The 18,494-nt window shown below is 56.3% G+C and overlaps 1 protein-coding gene across 1 annotated transcript; it reads right to left on the bottom strand.

Moving 5' to 3' along the window:
• Window positions 1–2,263: 2,263 nt before the first annotated feature.
• LOC138687225 (dual specificity protein phosphatase 22-A-like) lies at window positions 2,264–17,491 on the bottom strand. The gene is made up of 8 exons (XM_069793327.1): window positions 17,368–17,491; window positions 17,148–17,223; window positions 15,469–15,502; window positions 14,719–14,801; window positions 12,172–12,221; window positions 8,931–9,005; window positions 8,302–8,473; window positions 2,264–3,691 (listed from the first exon to the last, which is right to left on the bottom strand). The coding sequence occupies exons 2-8, from the start codon at window positions 17,166–17,168 to the stop codon at window positions 3,485–3,487; spliced, it is 642 nt and encodes a 213-aa protein (XP_069649428.1). The 5' UTR covers window positions 17,169–17,223; window positions 17,368–17,491; the 3' UTR covers window positions 2,264–3,484.
• Between the last annotated feature and the right edge of the window lie 1,003 nt (window positions 17,492–18,494).

Raw genomic sequence — 18,494 nt, 5'->3', positions numbered from 1 at the left:
CCAGATCAGTCTCCCCAGTCCCACACCAGTCTCCACAATCCCAGACCAGTCTCCCCAGTCCCAGACCAGTCCATCCCCAGACCCAGATTGGTCTCCACAGTCCCAGATCAGACTCCCCAGTCCCAGATCAGTCCATCCCCAGTCCCAGACCAGTCTCCCCAGCCCCAGATCAGTCCATCCCCAGCCCCAGCCCAGTCCATCCCCAGTCCCAGATGGGTGTCCCCAGTCCCAGACCAGTCCGTCCCCAGGCAGTCCCCAGTTCCATCCCAGATCAGCCCCAGGTCCCGGATCAGTCCCTCCCTCGCTGCCCTGGCAGTGCCCGGCAGCCCCAGCCCAGCCCGGCCGTACCCAGCCAGGGCCGCTGGCCACAGCAGAGGTTAAGGGACCATTTGCAGCCTGATTTCAAAGGGGGTTTTTGGGATTACCAGATTACACGCACATTTCTTGGAAGAAAACTGTAATTACTCCCATGTGGGTACTATAGAGAAATGGGAAATGTAAGGAGCTGCACAGATGGTATAATAAAAATAATGATCTAAGGTACACAACCTTTACTGTCATTTCTAATAAATAGTGGTTGTAATAGCCCTTGTTTTTAAACACCCGACTGATCCCAATCCGATCCCCCCTGTGAGATTTGGGGAGAGCCAAAAACCCCTTTTGCAATCAGATACGGCTAGGAGGGTTATTTCTTTGCTTTACCAAGAAAGAAGCTAAGCTTTGCAGCTGGGGTTTGCATCACCATCCCCTGCGACACCGGTCCTGTTTCCCTGCACCAGATGGAGACACCCTGCCCCCCCAGTAAAAAATTGTTTCTTTTGTAAAAATTCTGGCAAATTCAGGATATTTTAAAGGGACTTCGTATAATCAAGTATAATCGCTGGAGCCCAGCGAGCCGGAGACTAATTGCAACCCTGCTACCAGCGGGGTGATGCCATCACCTCTGGCTTCGTTTTGGCTCCACGACTTCATGGGCAGCCTGGTAAGGCAAAACCTTAATTCCCTGGGGTGAAGAGGATCCCAGCGGGAGGAGGAGAAAATAATAACCCCCTTAAAATGGGGTTTTCAGCCGCTCACGGTGCCAACTGCGGCAGGCTGGAAGGAAGCGAGACGCCTCATAGCCCTGCCAGTGGCTGGCAAGGGAAAATGCAAAACATACCCTGGGGCAGGCAGCACGACCGGGAATTTCTTGCAAACTATTTCCCTGTGTTCGAGCAACACGCCGGGAAACTCATTCACACTTCAGCAGAGAGATTTTTTTCCCCACGCTGGAGGCACCGGGCTTTCGGGAGGGCTGATGTGGCACAGGAGAGCTGAGCAGTGAAGCTTGCAGTGCTCTTCGCAATGTAGAAAGAAGTGGAAATCAGCCCGGTTTTACCCGCTTCAGGGCTTGCCTTCCAGTGCCCAGAAGTCCTAAAGCCACCACAGTCCCATTGATGTAGGCCAGAGTGGAAAAATACATATATTTGCCTGGGACAGCCCTCAAATTTGGGGGAACTTTGGCTTAGGAGATGCTATTTGGGCAACGGTTGTTGCTGTGATGCCAGGCATGGGTGACACTGCAGCTTACAGGGAGCATCCCTTGTGATTCCCAAATTCAGGGGGATTTTTTCCAGGGGTAAGAGCTGCTTTGGTGCTGCAGTTCCTTGGGGAATGTTTGAGTCCCGGGATAGCCGGTCGAGGGACGGGAAGGGGCACGGCCATCCAGGCTGGCGCAGGCGACGGGACGGCAGCGCTCCGCAGAGGTTATCACACCTACTGCAGATCTAATCTCTGCTTATCACTTATCTCCTATAACTTCCTATTAACACCAGAAACTAACTTTCTTCTCTTTTTTTCTTGTGCACAACTTCCATTTTTCTGCTTCCTAAAGTGATAACAGATGCATTAAAACCAATATTGACCCAGTTTGTTCAATTTCCCTTCAGTCCACTCCATCAACAGCATTTACGGTCCTTGAGCTCATTAATTGTTCAGGGCACTTTCCCATGCAGAGCATGCTGCAGGCACAAACCACAGCATATCTCCATGTAGAATAACAGCCAAAGGGACCCTTTTCTCAACCTAAAAAGACAGGGAAAAGCCCCCGTAAGTTTTTTCCCGGAATCCTGTACATTATGGCTGAACATTGAGTCTTTAAAACTTTTAATTTTGCTGGTGGTTCTCATCAAGAAAATAGGAAACAGGATATAGCAGTGGAGCGGTCATGTCAGTCCATCCCTCCATTCCCATCAGGAACACCGCAAATCAAGACCAGCCATCCTCATGGTTTTAATCACTCTCCTCTTTATTAGGAGTTGGGCGAGTCACCCCCAGCGCTGTCACACACCAAGTACCCAGAAATTTTCATTAAGGGAATTCCTAGAAATATTTTAAATGCCTCTTTTTTTTTTTCTCTCAGAACAGATATTTTTGAGAAGCCAAGCAAGGTATTTATGGTAAAAGGCCAAGCTTGCATGGAAGATTTAAAGGTTTAAATGTAGAAGGGCTGTGTCAATGGGTTGGGACCCCCCCTCCTCGTAGGATGGATGTGTGGAGTCCTGGCAAAGGAAGGCAGTGAGTCCACGCTTTGGAAACACGGTGTATGATTTGGGATGAAAAAAGGGGCACCGTCACGGTCTTTCAATCTTAAAATGGCTGTTGGAGAGGGACAACGTTAAATTGGTCTGTGGGTCGACTGAGTCCAATCGAGCAATTGGCTTCTTTTGCAACCGGGGACATTCAGATCGGGCAGCAGGGGAAACCCAAAACCGCTCCAGCTCTGGGGATGGAGGCAGTGGGGACAGGCAGCCTCTGGCACTGCTGGATTTCCCCCTCCCTGGGAGGGGGGAGGCGGTTAAGAAAAATGCCAGACAGACATCTGCCAAGGACAGGCTGGACCAGGAAAGTCCAAACACAGCGAGGGGCATCTGCAGCCCCCGGAGCAGCTCAGCCTCTGGCCCCTCTCTCCCCATCCCACGGGGTGACAGCCGGGTTCGGCAGCACACCCGCACCCCCAGGACCCGTCTCTCCCTCCTCGGGGCAGCCTCGCAGGCTGCATCGGCCCCCAGCTTCACCTCAAAGCAGGAGACAAGGTGGCTTTTCTCCCCATCTCGCCCTGCTCTGGCTTTCCAAGGGCTGCGTTGGCATCCCCATGCCCTGCTGGAGGAGCGCCTGGGTACCGTGCTGCTGGAGAGAGGGACGGGGCTTGATGCTGCTCTGGGTGATGGAAAAGTGGCTGCGATCCACTGGGGAATGGGGGAACGGGGCAGAGCAAGACACTGTCATCAATTAACTGGCTTGCCCAGAGGTATATACAGAGCCAGCAGCCAAAGGGAGGGTCTGCGAGTCCTGACACCCCCCCCGCTCCAACCCTTGAGCCCACAGCCGAGGCCGGTGCTGGCTGCTCGCTGCCCTAGACATGAATCCCCGCGGGCGCTTGGCAAAGGGAAGACTGAATTTTCCAAGCCCCAGGGCCAATGTCTGCCTGCGAGCAGCCGGCTGCTTATCTGTTCATCCATCTGCTTCTGCTGGTGCCACCTGCGTGGTAGGGGAGCGGGTAGGTGGGAGCTGGAGACCGGAGCCAGGAGCAATCCCTGCTCCCCAGCTGCTGCTCCTTCTGCCTCTGCTCCTGCTGGGCTAGCAAGCACTGCAGCTCCTCCTGGTCCTTGAACGGGTTCCTGCCGTAGTCGCGGCGGATCCAGGCGCGGTACTGCCAGGACAAAGCCAAAAGAGGTTGTCAGGGTCAGCGGGGGCTGAGACACCCCCAACTTGAGAGCCGGGGCTCGCACCAGCGCCGGTGGAAAGCAGCGAGCTGAGCGGGGGCAATGCCCGCTGCATCCCAGCCACAGCCGAGGCCGGGGGGTCCCCAGCCACAGGCAGCAAGCAGAAAGGTCCCAGTTTCACAGGAGCCCCACGTGCCACGCAACACGATCACGTCATACGAGAGATGCGACGGTTTCCCCCCAACCGAGCGCTCCCCGCATCCCCAGCCCAGCACAGATGGACCCAGCAAGCTGGCAGCATCCTCAGCTTCTCATGCCGGCTGCAGCCGGGACAGCAGCTTTATTTACTTTCCATTGCCAGGAAGCTGCTGTTTTTTCCTTGTGTGCCCAAATTCCTGTAAGAAAAACTTTCCCGTGCTTTCTCCCCACCGTGGCAGCGCGGGGGACAGGCTGCGCTCGTTGCCACAAGCTGCACGGCCAAGTCGGCTCTTGCATGCTGAGGCAGGTTTGTTTGCAGAGCATCTTCCTCGCCGTTGGGCAGTTGGGGGGTGCCTCTCGATGCCCCCACATCGCTGCAGCCAGTTCCGAAGGCTGCTCTGGTGGCAGGAGCGTGCCAGAGGCCGCGGGCCAGCTGGCAGCAGGCTGAGGTCTGGAGATGGCTGGGAAGCGAGAGACAGTCCGTAAAAATGCTTCCCGCTACTGCTGGGATGAGAAACGGCCAGACAGGCTCAGACTGCAGCGCCTGAAAGTGTGGGCAGGAATAGGCAGCTCTGCCGGGACCCACCGTGCCAGCTGCCCGGCACTCACGGGGAGCTGGCAGGGTTTTGCCGTCTTCCAAAGTAGCCGGGAACCAGCTGCTCCAGCAAGTAGGACTTACTAGGATAAGTGGTAGGACCATGCCCAGCAGTACCAAACACCTTACAAAAAGGATGGAGGGCACGGAGTTGGAAATGCGAAACCTGTGGGTTCGAAGGGTCCGGAGAGGGACCGAGCATCGGAGTCCCGGCACGGGGTAGCACTGGGACAGGCATGGGGTGCAGCTGGGGGAACCAGGAGAGGGCAGGCAGTCCCCCCCCCCACGAGCTACCCAGCCTCGGCATCCCCAGAGTGAGATGCCTCCCCCCAGGAGCCACCGAGCTCACCCCAAAGGTGCAGGATGCTCGACAGCAGGACGGGCAGCTCAGCCCTGTCCTGCCGGGGCTGCCACAGGCACGGGGACCATGAGGAGCAAGAGGAGAAAACCTGAGACTGACCCTGGTGGCATCCCCCCCCCTCCTTCCTGCAGCCAGGGAAAGTCAGCTCGGGCAGAGGGGATTTCCACCGGGAATGTCTGGATTTCCCAAATCCACTGCCTCAGACAGCAGGACTGACCACAGCTGCTGTGCGCTCACCGCCTGCAAGAATGAAGACCCCTTGTTCAGGGTGGACCCCAAGAACCAAGCCTGATTTCCTTGCTAAGAAAACAACCCTTGGGTAGTGACTTCCAAAGGATTTGGGATAGGATTTAGGGCAAGCATCCATGCCTGCTGCTCATGGGGAGAGCATCCCTTCCATGCAAACCATCCGGAGGGATGAAGGTCCATGGGGAGACCAGCCTGGCCACCCAGGCTCAGCACCCACCGAGGCTCGGCACCCACCGAGGCTCGGCACCCACCACCCAGCCTCGGAGCTGGCTCCCACCATCCAGCAAAGGAGGAAAGGAGCCGGCGGGAGGCTGGGGGAAGCATCCTTCTGCTGCTGCCAGGCGTTTCCTTTTAAAGCCAGAGCAAGAAGTGGTTACAGCCCATTTCCTCCAGTGCTGACCACTAACCCACTACCCTCCTCCTCTCTCCTGGGGTCAGGAGCATCCATCCCATCTGGGACGGCACCGGGGCAGGAGAAAGGAAGCCTGGCCCGAGTGTGCCAGCACCCGGGGGGGGACCTTGGGGCAGGGAGGGACAGGTCCATCACCTGAATGCCCATCTGTGCCCTCTCTCACATCCACGCTGTCTTTTCTGCACTCACTTACTTCCTTTTCTAACCTTACCCGTCATCCTGCTGCTGCTCTTGGTCTTTTCCTTCCTTCTTTATCCATCTAGCCCTGCTAAGCACCATTTGCCAGCTCAAAACCCCAGCTGCACACTTGATGCGTTGTTCTTGAGGCAAGGGGCTGGCTGGCCAGTCTCACAGAGCATCTTCCCCATTTCTACCTCCCAGGGTCCCATCCGAGGTCCCTGCTCCAGTTCAAGGAAACTAAGGCACCCGCAGCCGGGGGAGGATGTCCCCAGGAGGTCCCCAGAAGGACTGACCTGTTCTTCCCAGGTTTTAACCAACAAGAAATGAGACTTTTCCTCCTGAGCAGCCTGCCCAGCCCTTATCCATGTCTGCTCCCAAGCACTGCGTTTCTGGATTGCTGCCTGCTGGGATGACAGCTGGGCTAAATGGGGAAATTTAGCATCTTTTCTATCCTCGGCAAGAGCTGAAGCTCAAGTCACCATACCCTTGTTCCTGCATCCAACCTACACACACGGAAAACCACCCCAAAGCCACAAACAGGAACAAGGTGCGACCTCCCGCAGCCAAGGTAAGCAAGCCAACTGCTGCTTGGCACGAAGCAAGGTGCAGGACCCATGTGCCATCGTGTCCCACGGGTTTCTGGCCGCACAGGTGAATGCCTATGGTGCCCACCACCCTGTGGGACCCCCAGCCATCTGACCTGCCCGCAATTCCATTCCTCTTGCAAAGGCAGAGGATGCAGGAGCGAGCTGGGAGCAGAGCATCGCTGGTTGGGTTGGAGCATCCATCCTGGCTCTTCCCCTTCTTCAAATGCAGCTGTGGGTGAGTAATGGCAGAGCACTCCCAGCACCCAGCCTTCGCCCCCGGAGCCATGCTAGCAGCAGTCCGCCCACAAGAGATATCCACAGCTTCCCTCCCCGATGCTGCGATCGTGGGGAACACAGGGTGTTTCAAGTAAAAGGCGGCTCTTGCTAAACCCCGCAGCTCAGAAAAACACATCCAAGCGCCTCCACCCTTGGCTCTGCTTTTCGTATTTTCAGGGAAATGCTTGCAAAGCCCCCAGCAAAACTCCTGAGGTGATGAAAAAGCAGCACCTAAGGGAAAGGGAGGAAAGCCTGGTGCCTGCTGAGCCCAGCCTGGATTTTGGGGAGCTGGAGGAATAGCTCGGATGGAGGGGGGGTGGACAGCAAACCCCACATCACGGTCCGTGCTGGGACACGGCCAGAGCGTGGGAAGGGATGGGGCGAGCTGGCCCAGGCGGGGGAAGCCCCACAGGGAATCTCCAGCACTGCGCGTGTTTTGTAATCCCTTGGACCATTTTCCACCCTCTTTCATGAGTGTTTTTGCAAGCCGGTGATAACGGGGCAGGGCTACGTCCTTCATGTGACAGTGGTTGCCCGCTCCGTCCGGCACCCGGGGAAGGGAACTTGGTGGCAGGGAAGGGTCTGACATTTGGGCCAATGTCACATGCTGTCCCTGCCTCTCCCGGGAGGAGAGAAATCCCCTCGAAGGGCTTGGCATGGCCAGAGGGACCACGGGGTCCCCACCGCCGTTTGCCACGGGGCCACTGCACGATGCTTGTGGCTGCAGTGGTTGGGGGGGCTTTGCCTGGGGTCTTGCTTCCAGGGATGGGACCAAGTTTAGGGGTGACGTGGGCTACCAGATGTCTTGTACGCATCGAGTTGTGGGTTAGTCTTTCCTTACAGAGGTCCATCCGTGACCTGTGTACCCTTCCGGGGAAGTTTTGGATGCCGGTCCTTTGCTGTGGAACCCGGGGTTGGGCAGAGGAGAAGGGTCTGGTGTGGGAAGCTGGAAGGCAGCCAGGGAGCCAGGTGGGAGCTGTGCTTTTAAAAGCCTTTCCCTTTGCTTTCGAAGGCTTTCCGGGTCAAAAGTGCAACTCTGCTCTCTGCAATTAGTGCTCTCCCGATTAAACATGCCACTGTCACTCCCAGCTGCCGGCATCCAGCTCGGCTCAGCTACATCTTCCCTCCCCTGCGCGGGATGGGAACCCACCTAGCCAGAGCTTCTACTCTCCTAAAACCTGCTGCTCTGTGTCATTTTGGGGAGGAAACAGGAGAATTCCTCCATCGACACTTGCTCCTGTCTGTCGCCTGCCTCTAAAAGCAGAGGACTTGCCGTCAGAGGAAGCCCAGCCAGATCCAAGCGCTCCCAGACATCCCGAAGCCACTCGCAAGAGCTTTCCTCCCTCTCCTCTCCCCCTTTCCGCCTCCGGCTCCTGCTGCGTCGTGCTGCATTCCTGGGAACGAGCCCAGCGCCCTTCCCAGGGCTCCCGGGGGGACTTGCTGCTCTCCCGTCCCTCCTGCTGTGTCCTGACTGAACTCTCGAGAAAAGCACTGGGGCTTTAAAGGGCTTTTTTAAGTGCACTCGCATAATGTCGAGGCACTTCTTTTTTTTATTATTTTCTTCTTTTTTTTTTTTTTTTTTTGCATGCAAAACCCAAAATCCCCAGGCAATAAATAGCATGCACAAAAGGCCAGCTCAGGCAAACAGCTGGCCCCTGCGTGAGCTGCATGCAAAAGAGCGGTGCATGTTTGCAAACTCTGCAGACACGTATATAAGGGGACGTCGGCGCGGGACGTACCTCCTGCAGCAAGGTCACCTCGTACTCCTGCAGCTGCTGCTGGAAGCCAAAGTTGGGGCTGACGTAGGACCGCACGGCCTTGGTGGCAGCCAGGCAGCTCTCCCAGCCGAGCTCGGTCACCGTCATGAGGTAAGCCACCAGGACGGTGGTGCTGCGGGAGACCCCAGCCAGGCTGGCACGGTGCAAGGGAGCAGCGTCAGGGAAAGATATTCCCACCACGGAGGCTGGTGCAGCCCCGCGGCAAGGGACACCCATGGGATGCATCTTCCCATGGGCACCCCCCTCTCGCTTGGGGTGCTAGAAGGGTTCCCCTGCCATGGGTTGGGTGGGGGTAAGGAGCCACACGGGCAGGGGGCCACCACTGGTGGTCCCAGGCAAGTGGCTTCCTCCTGTCCCCTTCTATAGCCTGTCCCACCTCTTTGGATGCTCAGGTTTTCAGGGCACAGACCACCCATCCCCATGGGTCCCGGCAGTGGACACCTTCCCCTGTCGCCCTTCTGCTGTTCCTTGTCTTCTTCCTCCCCACCACAAGCGACATTCGACATCGAGGACACTTTTTGGGAGCCCATCCCCACCTCCCAGAGGACCAATGCGAACCGGGGACGCAAGATGGTTATGACAGCTCTCACCAATGGACGAGGCAGCCTCCACCACCGAGCCGGCATTCGTGGATGAACTTGATGCACTCCTTAAAATGCTGCAGCCTGCAAAGAGAGAGGCAGGGAGGTGAGGACAGGAGGGCTGCCCACACCTGCGAGGCACCCAGCCACACCGGCAGCAGGAGTCGTGCCCCCCACACACTCCCCACCAGGACTTCCCACCACCCTGGGGCTACTGGCGTGGGGTGGGAGCAGAGATCCTTCCTCCGCCAAACCAAGGCAGCGGGGCTGATCTTCATCTGCCAGGAAGGAAATGACCTAGGAGACTTTCCAGGGATTTCCTGTGTCCCAAGGTATTGGGATGGGAGCAGGGCGATGCCATCAGCCAAACCAGCTCAAGGAGGACCCCAGGGAGACAGCCTCTAGGGCAAGGTGTCATCTTGTGCCCAAGGGACACGCACATCCCCACGTCAGAGGTTGTCCCGAGCCATCGGCTCACCCCTAATTCCCAAAAGATGCCAAAAACACCCAGTTTCCTCCAAGGGAAAGATGGCATTTTGCTTGCAGGTCCCAAAATGGTGCAACTCCCTTCCCCTCCTCACCCCAAGCAGCCTCTCCAGCCCCTTCCCAAACAAGGGAGGGCATGGAGAGGTGCCCATGCCAGGGAGGTAAGGCTCCCAACAACAACACAGGCTTGTCCCCCAATAGCTGCCTGCATTCCTGAAAGCATAACCAGTAACTGCCAGCAAGGCAGAGGGAGCACGTTAACCCTAACCGGCAAGTTTTGCAGCAAAACAGGGCAGGGCAGGGAGCCAGGGCTTTCTGGCAGCTCAGCTGCAATGTGCTATGGTGCTTCGCTCCTTCCGAGCTGGATGCTCAGCAATATGAGCAGCACCCATCTTTTTGGAGGCATGGAGACCTAGAAAACAGGGTAAATAACTCCATATATACTGATGAGAGAGGGGTGGGTGTTCATGGGAGGGTTATGCAGGCTCCAGTGAAATGCATCCCTCCCGCTCATCACTGTGCGGGATGCTGGAAGCTGCCACCGATCCCTCCTGAAGACAGCGAGCATCTCCGAGAGCCCACACCGAGCCAGGTATTCGGCTCCTTGACACACGTTTGCAATAAACGCTGCCCGTTCCTGCTCACCCTCGCAGCCGCACTGACCCTTGAGGCAGGTTTGAGGCAGAAAACTTGATTCTAGGTAACTTGGGCTGCGGGTGGACTCCCTGACCACACAGCTCTGGCTTTTTTGGGAGGAGAAGAGGGTCCCTTTGGCACAGCTGAGCCAGAGCCATCCGGCAGCGAGCGCGGGAGCCGGCAGAGCCTTCGCTCCGGCGCCGGACTTCCTCTGGCTCCGCGTGATGGGGTGGGCGTGCGCCTTCCTGATTTCTCAGAAGCCAAGGCACAAACTACTGCAGAGTTATTCCCGCCCCCCCCCCGTGCCCCTTGCCGAGGGCTCACTCCCAGCGGGGCTCAAAGCCGGCTTCCCTGCAGGGACAAGGCAGAATTCCTCCAAAACCTCCCCCACCCCTGTTGGCCCATCAAAGGGGATGCTCTTCACCCTTCCCTGGAGAGGGGATTGAAGGGGATGATACTTTTCACACTTCCCTGGAAGGGCAGGGCTCAGGCGCCTTCTAAGAAACCAGCCAAGGATGTATTCAGAAATAGCAGAGGGTTCTGCTGCCCGAGGAGGAGAGATGGAGGAGTCTCTGAAGCTGTGGTCATACTAAAAATACTGAGCCTCTCAGCCCTGGATGATGTCAGTCCATCGCTCCTTGTGGGCTACAGCCGTGCCTCCTTCCAACCACCATAACAAACGGAGCATCGCCATTTGGAAGGCTGTTTCCCTGCCTAAAGCTTGTCCCGGGGGATTTCTCCTCGTCCTACTCATCTTCGCAGAGCAAGCAGCATCCCCCAGGGCCTGCACGTGTTGCCTACACAGGTCCAGGCTCTCCAGGTCCCAGTCCTCCATTCCAGCTCCTTGGCTAGGACCAGGAGGGATGCACTTTGCTTGCAAGGACATGATGCTCTCGCCTCCGGCTCCCTCAGCACGCTTGCTGCCAGCCTCCTGCCCACTCCATCGCTCTCCCAACCCATCCCAGAGGGAGAGAAGTGAGCACTTCAGCCACTCCATCCATCCTCACCCACTCCACGGGGGATTTTTCCCAGGTAGCCAAGCCAGAGGAAAGCTCTCCCCGTTCTTTTCCAGCCTCAAAGCATGGGATCGGGGCATGGAGCCTGGTAATGCTGAGAGCCACCGAGGTCCTGAGTCACAAGCATCTTCTCTGCAGGACACAAAGTTCACGAGGATTTTGAAATCCAAGACATAAACTGACAAGCAGAAAAAGCAGAAAATAGTTCCTTGAATAAGACTTCCTTCCGGCAGCCAGCCTTATCTTTTTTTTTTTTTCCTTTTTTTTTTTCCTCCTTTCAGTAGACATGCCACAAATGCACAGAAATGTGAGAAAAGAAAAAATAACAACCAAAAAACCCAGCTCTTGCTGAGGCAGGGCTTTCTTGTAAAGCTTCTCTTTCCGCTCAGCGGGAGCATGAGCAAGCAGAATCACACCCGCGGGCACGGCTGCTCCCAAGGATGTTGGAAAACCAGCACCTCTGCAAGTGGGGCTCAGTCTCGTCACTGTGCATGAAGTTTTGATCCTTTTTAGGGTTTGATTGGCGAGAAAAAAATCCCTCGGAGTCGCCCATTTTCTGGATGCCTGTCACCCAAAGCAGCAGCGGGGTTCTGCAGCCTCCCCAGTGCCAGCAACACCTGCACCCATCGCACCCCAGCACTGCACCCCATGAAAGCCTGGGGCTTCCTTGCAGCATGTCTCACCAGCTTCATCTCAAGAACATCACTAAAGGACGTAGAAGTATCTAAGCTTTGTGTGGGGAAAAAAATGTTGAGTTTAATAAATATTTTATTTCTCTTTCCAAGGAGAATGTCTGGAAGACCAACACAAATCACTGTCTTTGTAAACCAATAAAAAATGCTCCCATTTTCAACCCTGCCCAGTAGAAGAATTCTGAAATTTGATGGAAAATTAAATTTACAGACTGCAAGCACACACAGAAACAGATTTTAAGTCCTACAAATGCTATTTACCATCTGAGAATGAACCGCAGCTTCTGGCAAGCTCAGCAATGACATGAAGTTTTCACAGCAGGAATGAACTGAACCTTCATTCTGCAGAATCTGAGCTTTTATTGACCAATAACTATCAACACGCAATGCTGGGAGGCAAAAGGATGGCAAACGACTTACAGGTTTTGACTGGATGAATCTGAGGCCGAGATACAGAGATAGGTCATGTCCTGCAATATAAAGACAGTTGCAGTAATAAGATACCACCGAGAAACACAAAATGCCCCATTTCTCTCTTTTCCCTCTCCCCAGCTGAACCTTCGGTGAGGGGAAAGCCACAATCCACTTTTGGTGCCATTGCCCTGCTCCCCACAGGTAGGGAGAGCTGTGACGGGTCGCATCCATCCCACCCTGGGCTATTTCCCCCCCATTTCAGCCCAGAGGAGAGGCCAGGCTGTGGGGAACTGCTACGATGCTCAGGAGCCCCAAAAACTCAGCCATCCCTTTCCTGGAGCCCTGACCGACGAGTCCCATCAGGAAGACATGTATGAACATGCACTGATGAAGTCACTCTCATCAATGAGTTATTTCCTCCCGGTCCTTTTAATACAGAATAAATCATCCTGCCACATGTTGGCGTAGGTCAGATTACTTTCCTTTCTTTAAAACTTCGCTTCCTTGATCCTCCCTGTTCTGAGCTAAAATTAGATCCTTTTCATCTGAGTTTTTTGGGGGTTGGTTGTTTTTTTTTTTCTTAGTGAAACGGATGGAAATCCTGCCAGCCAGAGCCGAAACGGCTGAGCACCAGGGATTGCCCCATCTCCATCAGCTCCCTGTGGCATCGCTGCCGAAAGGTCCCCCCTGGGCTGACGCAGCCCAAACCCACGGGCCACTTCCCTCCAGCCCACGGCAAATAGGGAGGCTGGAAAAAGCCAATTATTTAAGGAGGGAAGGAGCAGAGCAGGAGAGGCACGGGGATATTTCTGCACTGGAAAGACCCACGTTTCGAGGATGAGCGCGGGCGGGCTTTCCCATGCATCACCTCTCCATCCCATTCATCCTCCCCAGCCCCGTCCCACGCTCGCCCCCGCCGTCCCACAGCCTCTCGTGGGACAGGGACGAGGTGCCGCAGCGATGTGCCACTTTGCCAGCTCCCTGTGGCATGCCGGCTGGATGCTCCCCACCCAGAGAAGCTGCCGGAGAGGCTGGGGCAGGAGGGGGAAAAACAGAGCCACAGGGTTCCTCATCCACATCCAGGGCCAAACCGCGGCTCCCCGGCACGCAGGGGATGGTGGGTGCAGGCAGGAGCTCAGAGGATGGAAGGGGGCCACGCACCGGGCAGGGGCACGGGGACCAGCAAGGTTTTGCAGGGTGAGCCATGATGGGCTGCGGCTTTCCAAAACCTGGCTGTGCCCTGCCGTGCCTGGTGCCAGCCCGATCTCCCCACGGCGAGGAGAACCGCCGTGCCAACCAGCGGAGCAGCCGAAACGACCCCGCTCCTCCCCAAACCCTGACCCGCACCCCGATCACTGATTAACTGCCAGGGTCCCAGTGGCTTCCCCATCCCACCTCAGGGAGCTGGGCCACGCATGGGAATGGTGCTGGGGTTTGCGGTTCCTGACCCAGGGCTGTGATTGACACATTGCTCAACCCACCATGCCTTTCCAGTTCCCCTTTCCATCAGCCCGCTGGCTTGCTCCGTGTTGTAAGCTCACCATGCGGTTTGCTATCCATCTGGCCGTGCCCCGAGCCCTGCCAGACCCCAGCCGCTGCCCCTTCTCCAGGCACAAGCTGTTTCTCTGCACCGATTTTATGCAGCCTCCTTCCTTCTCTCTCTCCTTCCTTTCCCTCCATGTTACTCAATCCCTTCGCGGGGAAGAAGCTCAAGCTGGTGTTTTGCTGGGGCTCCCTGCCCATCGTGGCCCCGAAGGACGAGAGGTCCTGGCAGTCCCCTTCGCCTTCTGCAGCATCCCGGGATTTGGGAGCCGGCAGTGGGTCCAAAGTGCAAATCGCACGTGGCCATCGGCTGCAGGATGAGCAGCACGGTCCGAGCATCTCCCGCACGGGGTTGTTCCTCCTGCTGCAGGCTCCACCCGGCCCACCGGTCCGTAGAAGCAGGATTTGTGCCCAAAAGACCTAGCCGGCACCTCCGGCATCAACCCACCCAGCAGCTCCCTCCTGCCTCAGTTTCCCCCACCCACAGCCCGAGGGGTCCGCAGCGCTCCGGGGGGTCAGCCAGACGGGGGATCACAGGACCGAGCAGGCAAAGCCAAGGCTTTGGGAGGAGAGGTGGGATGTAGGGGGGTGTGGGGGGTCCTCCAGGTCCTGCTGTGCCCCCACCGCCCCGTCGGGGCTGGATGCGGCCCCGGAGCTGCCATCCGCGGGGCTCCGCCGCCCTCTCGCGGTTCTCCCCGCGGCAAGCACCCCGCAGCGGGGCTGCGGCTGTACACCTTCACCCTCCAAAACCATCGAGCAGGGAGGGAGGTGGTCGTGTCCCCTAAAACACCCCGCTGCCCTCTCCCCCGAAAGCCAGCGCCAAGCCCCTTTGGGTGCAATTCAACATCGCACGGCGCAAATCAGTGCCAAAAAAAAATCCGGTGCAAATCCAGTGCTTCTTCCCTCTCTGCCCCACGCTAGGAGAAGGCGGCATGGGTTCCATCTGCATCTTCCCAGCCCCTGCTCCCCCGGGGTGGTCCCCCAGGTTCCCCCCCCAGCTGGGGAACTCACCTCCAGCACCGGTTTAGCACTGTTGTGGACGGAGAGGATGTGCGTCACCCCGTTCTTCAGCAGATTTTCCCGGTCCTCAGAGTCTGGAAGCAGGAGCAGCACATCAGTCAATCAGTCATTTGCCATCCTGGGAAATCCGCTGGACCAAGCACTCACCAGCAACCCGCATCCTCCCCCCCCCAGCCCCCTGACCCCCACGCCAGCCTCTTCCCGCTGCCTCCCACCCAGCACGATGCAGGAAAGGAGATGGGGTATCGCGATGCAACTCTTTCAAAGCAAAATCCTCCTCGGATGCACTGGGTATTCAGCAGGCTCCTAAAGCCACCCCCAGAATCAGAAATTATACTGCTAACTTGGAAAAGGCTGTCGCGTCCTCACTGTTGGGTGAAACCCAAGCTTCACCTGGCTCCCCACGGGACCAGAGGCTCCAGTGAGAAAGCCAGGCATTGGCCCACTGTAAATATTGTCTCAGCAAACACAGGAGAGGTTTCCAGCCATGCCAGGGTTTCCCCAGTGCTCCCAGCTGGTGACCACAGCTCCCCCCAGATGTCCCCTTTCCTGGGCTTGAGCTGCATGGAGTCACTTGCAATTAGGATGGGGCTTTTTGGTGGCTTTGGATCTCCAGAAGGTGCTGAGGTTCCCAGCCGGGAGCAGGCACAGGGAGATCCCGAGGAGAGGGACTCCTCCAGCCCCGCTGGCTGCCCAGGGATCCCACAGCAATGCGGAGGTGGAGCAGGGAAAAGCACTTACCACGGATGTTCCCGAGGTAGAGGCCTTTGACAACCTGGGAGGTGACAAAAAAGGACAGAGATTTCAGACAGCGCTGGGCACAACGTGCATCCGACGTGGCGGGAGCATCAAGCTGCATGCACGGTACCAGCGGGACCAGGGCATCTGGCAGCAAACTCTCCAGGCAATGATAAACCAGGCATCTAATTAACGAATCATCTTCATTAATGAACGCCAAAGGCTGAGCCCACTCAAACCACCAACCCAAACCCCTCCAGGAGCGCAGAGCTCAGGAAAACTCAGCGCAGAAATGGAAGGGGCTTGCCTGTGGTCGTATTGCTATCGGAAAGGGACCGCTGGGGGCTGGATTCCCCAAAACAGCCCGGCTCATCCCAGCCTCCTCCTTCAAGGTGGGGCTCCAGCGGGGACTTCCCCCCATCTCCCCATCTCCCCATCTCCTGGAGGCAGGCCAGCCCTGCTGCAGTTCGGTTTTGTTTTGCTATTCTCTAGCAACCACCTCTTGCAAATAGTTTCAAAGATTGCCTCCACCAGCTGGGGATAGACAGGCAAAGGCACAGGCTATTTATAATACTTTTCTGGCCAGGATGTTGCAGTAAGTGCTGTCAAGTATGCAAATTTGGCCTCCAACTCGCTGCTGCAGGGTTATGAGGGAGAAAAAAGGGGCAGCTCAGCATATTTACGGGGTAAGAGCCCGCCAGAGCAGTTTCCAGGGACACAGAAAGGAAGAGCTGGTTACCAGTTGGACTTGTTTGCACCTGTCTAGCAGAAAACATCTGGTTTGAGAGGCTGTAGGGAGGGTTTTCAACAGCACTGGGCCACATCCAGCCCATTTCTACCATTCAGCTGAACCCCAGCCTGCTCCTGGGGTGCAAACACCTGGATTCAGCAAATGTCTGTGCCCAGCACAGCACAAGCTGTTACCACTAGAAGGGCGATGCTGAGCCCTGTGTCTCATCAAGTCAAAGCCAGATCCTACAACACAAACGTGTCTGCACCAACCCAGCCCCCAGCAAAGGCAGCTGGGGCTCCCCAAGAAGGTTTGGTGGCACCAGGGAGGCTGTAAAAGCCACTTTGCAGGTCGGGCTGCTTCTGCAGGGGGTGAAACCACATTGTTAAATTGCACCAGAGCCACGCAGAGAGAATTTGCCCTGATCTGGTCTTTCTGTTGTTGTCTCAGAGTCTAATTTTAAACTGGAGAACATACATACCAAGCGGTTATTTAAGGATACCGAGAGAAATCAATCCCCTCTGCCAGCCCTGGAGTTCAGCTGAGCAACAAGCAGCAGTAAAACCCCACTTCCCCCTTTGGAGCACATGGCTGCCCAGCACAGACACGTCCCAGGGGGGCAAGGGGAGGAAATTTTCATGCAGGGACCCCCGTCAGCCCTGAGGATGCTCATGCCACAGCCTTACCACCCAAGGGACAAACATTTAAAGCCAGCTGCCACTTTTCTAACACCCTCAGGCACTTAGCTCATCACCTCAGATATAAATCCAGGGATCGCTGTTTAGTTTCTTAATTCCCTTTCTTAAGTGCTTGAAGTTTCAAAGGGGAATGAGAAGTGGTTGCATTTAGGGCATCGTGGTAGCCTGGGAACAAGCATCCCCCTGGGCTGCAGAAGAAAGATCCTGCCCAAGGAGGACATGCTGGCCAGCATCCCACTGTCCCCCCCCAGTACCTTGCTCATTCCACTCCCCATGGTTTTCCTCTCCTCAGGATCGGGATTCAGGTGGCTTCTCGGTATCCAAGGCTATCTGCAAATAAACACCCCAAAACCCCAGACAGGATGGTGAGATCTGCCCTTCTCCAACAGTGGAACCCTCTCCCAAGAGCAGGAGGAAAGGGAACACGTGCCAGGAGGGCAGCGGACAGAGCCCCAGCAAACTCTGCTCACTTACCGGCTGCAGGCTGCTCCAGCAGGTCTCTGCCGCTGTGCTGATGGGTGAAGAGGATAGAGGACAGTGGCCGGTGCCTGGCAGGGGAGGATGAAATAAGGATCTGGAGCCGTGGCAAGGCTCAGGTTTCTCTCCCTGGGGCTTTCGCAGCCTTTTGGGGAGGGTGAAGAGGAGATGTTCCTGGGAGGAATGACCCCCTCGTCCCAGCGACGCTCGTCGGGCTTCATCCTGGGATGCTACAGGCTGGTACGAGTCCTGCACTCAGCAGGATTTCTCTCCTGTTCATGCTAATTCCTCCCAGTCACAGGAACGAGAGCAGAATTGAGAATAAGGCACTTACCTCGAAAACCAGAGCGTGCCGCAAGCGATGTGCAGCTAATGGAGCATTGAGGATAAGCCCATCTCCCCCTCCCTCCAGGAAGGGAGATAAGAGGAGCTGTAAAACAGCACTGCAATACCAGCATATGCTTCAAAACATCAATTTTCAAAGCAGATACGCCTAGCAGCTCACCAGCCCCCTCCCAGATCAGTGCTATCAGCCTGCCAGAGGCACGAACAACACAAAGAGCACAGAAAAGCAAACCACCAGCGTGGGGAAAACCCCACAGCCATCGCCAGTCTGTGATTCCACCCCCTTTATAACATCCTCCTCAGCACCCCAGAGACAAATATTTCACCTGAGGGTGCAGGAAGAGGAGCTCCTCGCTTAACTCCCACCAAATCATCTCAGTCATCTCACCTTAGCAACCTTCCCCGAATTTCTTTGACTGGAAGGGAAAGGCTAGCCAGCCCCCAGCACGGCAGGCTGTCACAAGTGGCTGAGACCCCCCCATGCTTTCCTCCACGGCTGCTACATACAGGTGTGGATTTAAAACCATGAGGGTCCTGTAAATCAGGAAAAGAGCAAACTGGGTCAAAGCTTGTTTTAGTCCTCGGAGGTGTGTTTTTAAACCAAAGGCAGAAGTTTGCCTGCAGAAAGCCTACGGGACACACCACATCAGCTGAAAGGAGAAATTTGGCAGGTACAGGCAGAGCAGAGGTGCCAGCTTTCTTAGCTCAGGCCTTGAAAACGTTAAGCCATGAACCAGAACTCATTCAGAACGCTGCATTTAATAAAAGCTCTGAGATGC

Source organism: Haliaeetus albicilla, chromosome 10 (genome assembly GCF_947461875.1).
Source record: "Haliaeetus albicilla chromosome 10, bHalAlb1.1, whole genome shotgun sequence".
NCBI lineage: Eukaryota > Metazoa > Chordata > Aves > Accipitriformes > Accipitridae > Haliaeetus > Haliaeetus albicilla.
This window is presented reverse-complemented; position numbering and strand designations above follow the sequence as displayed.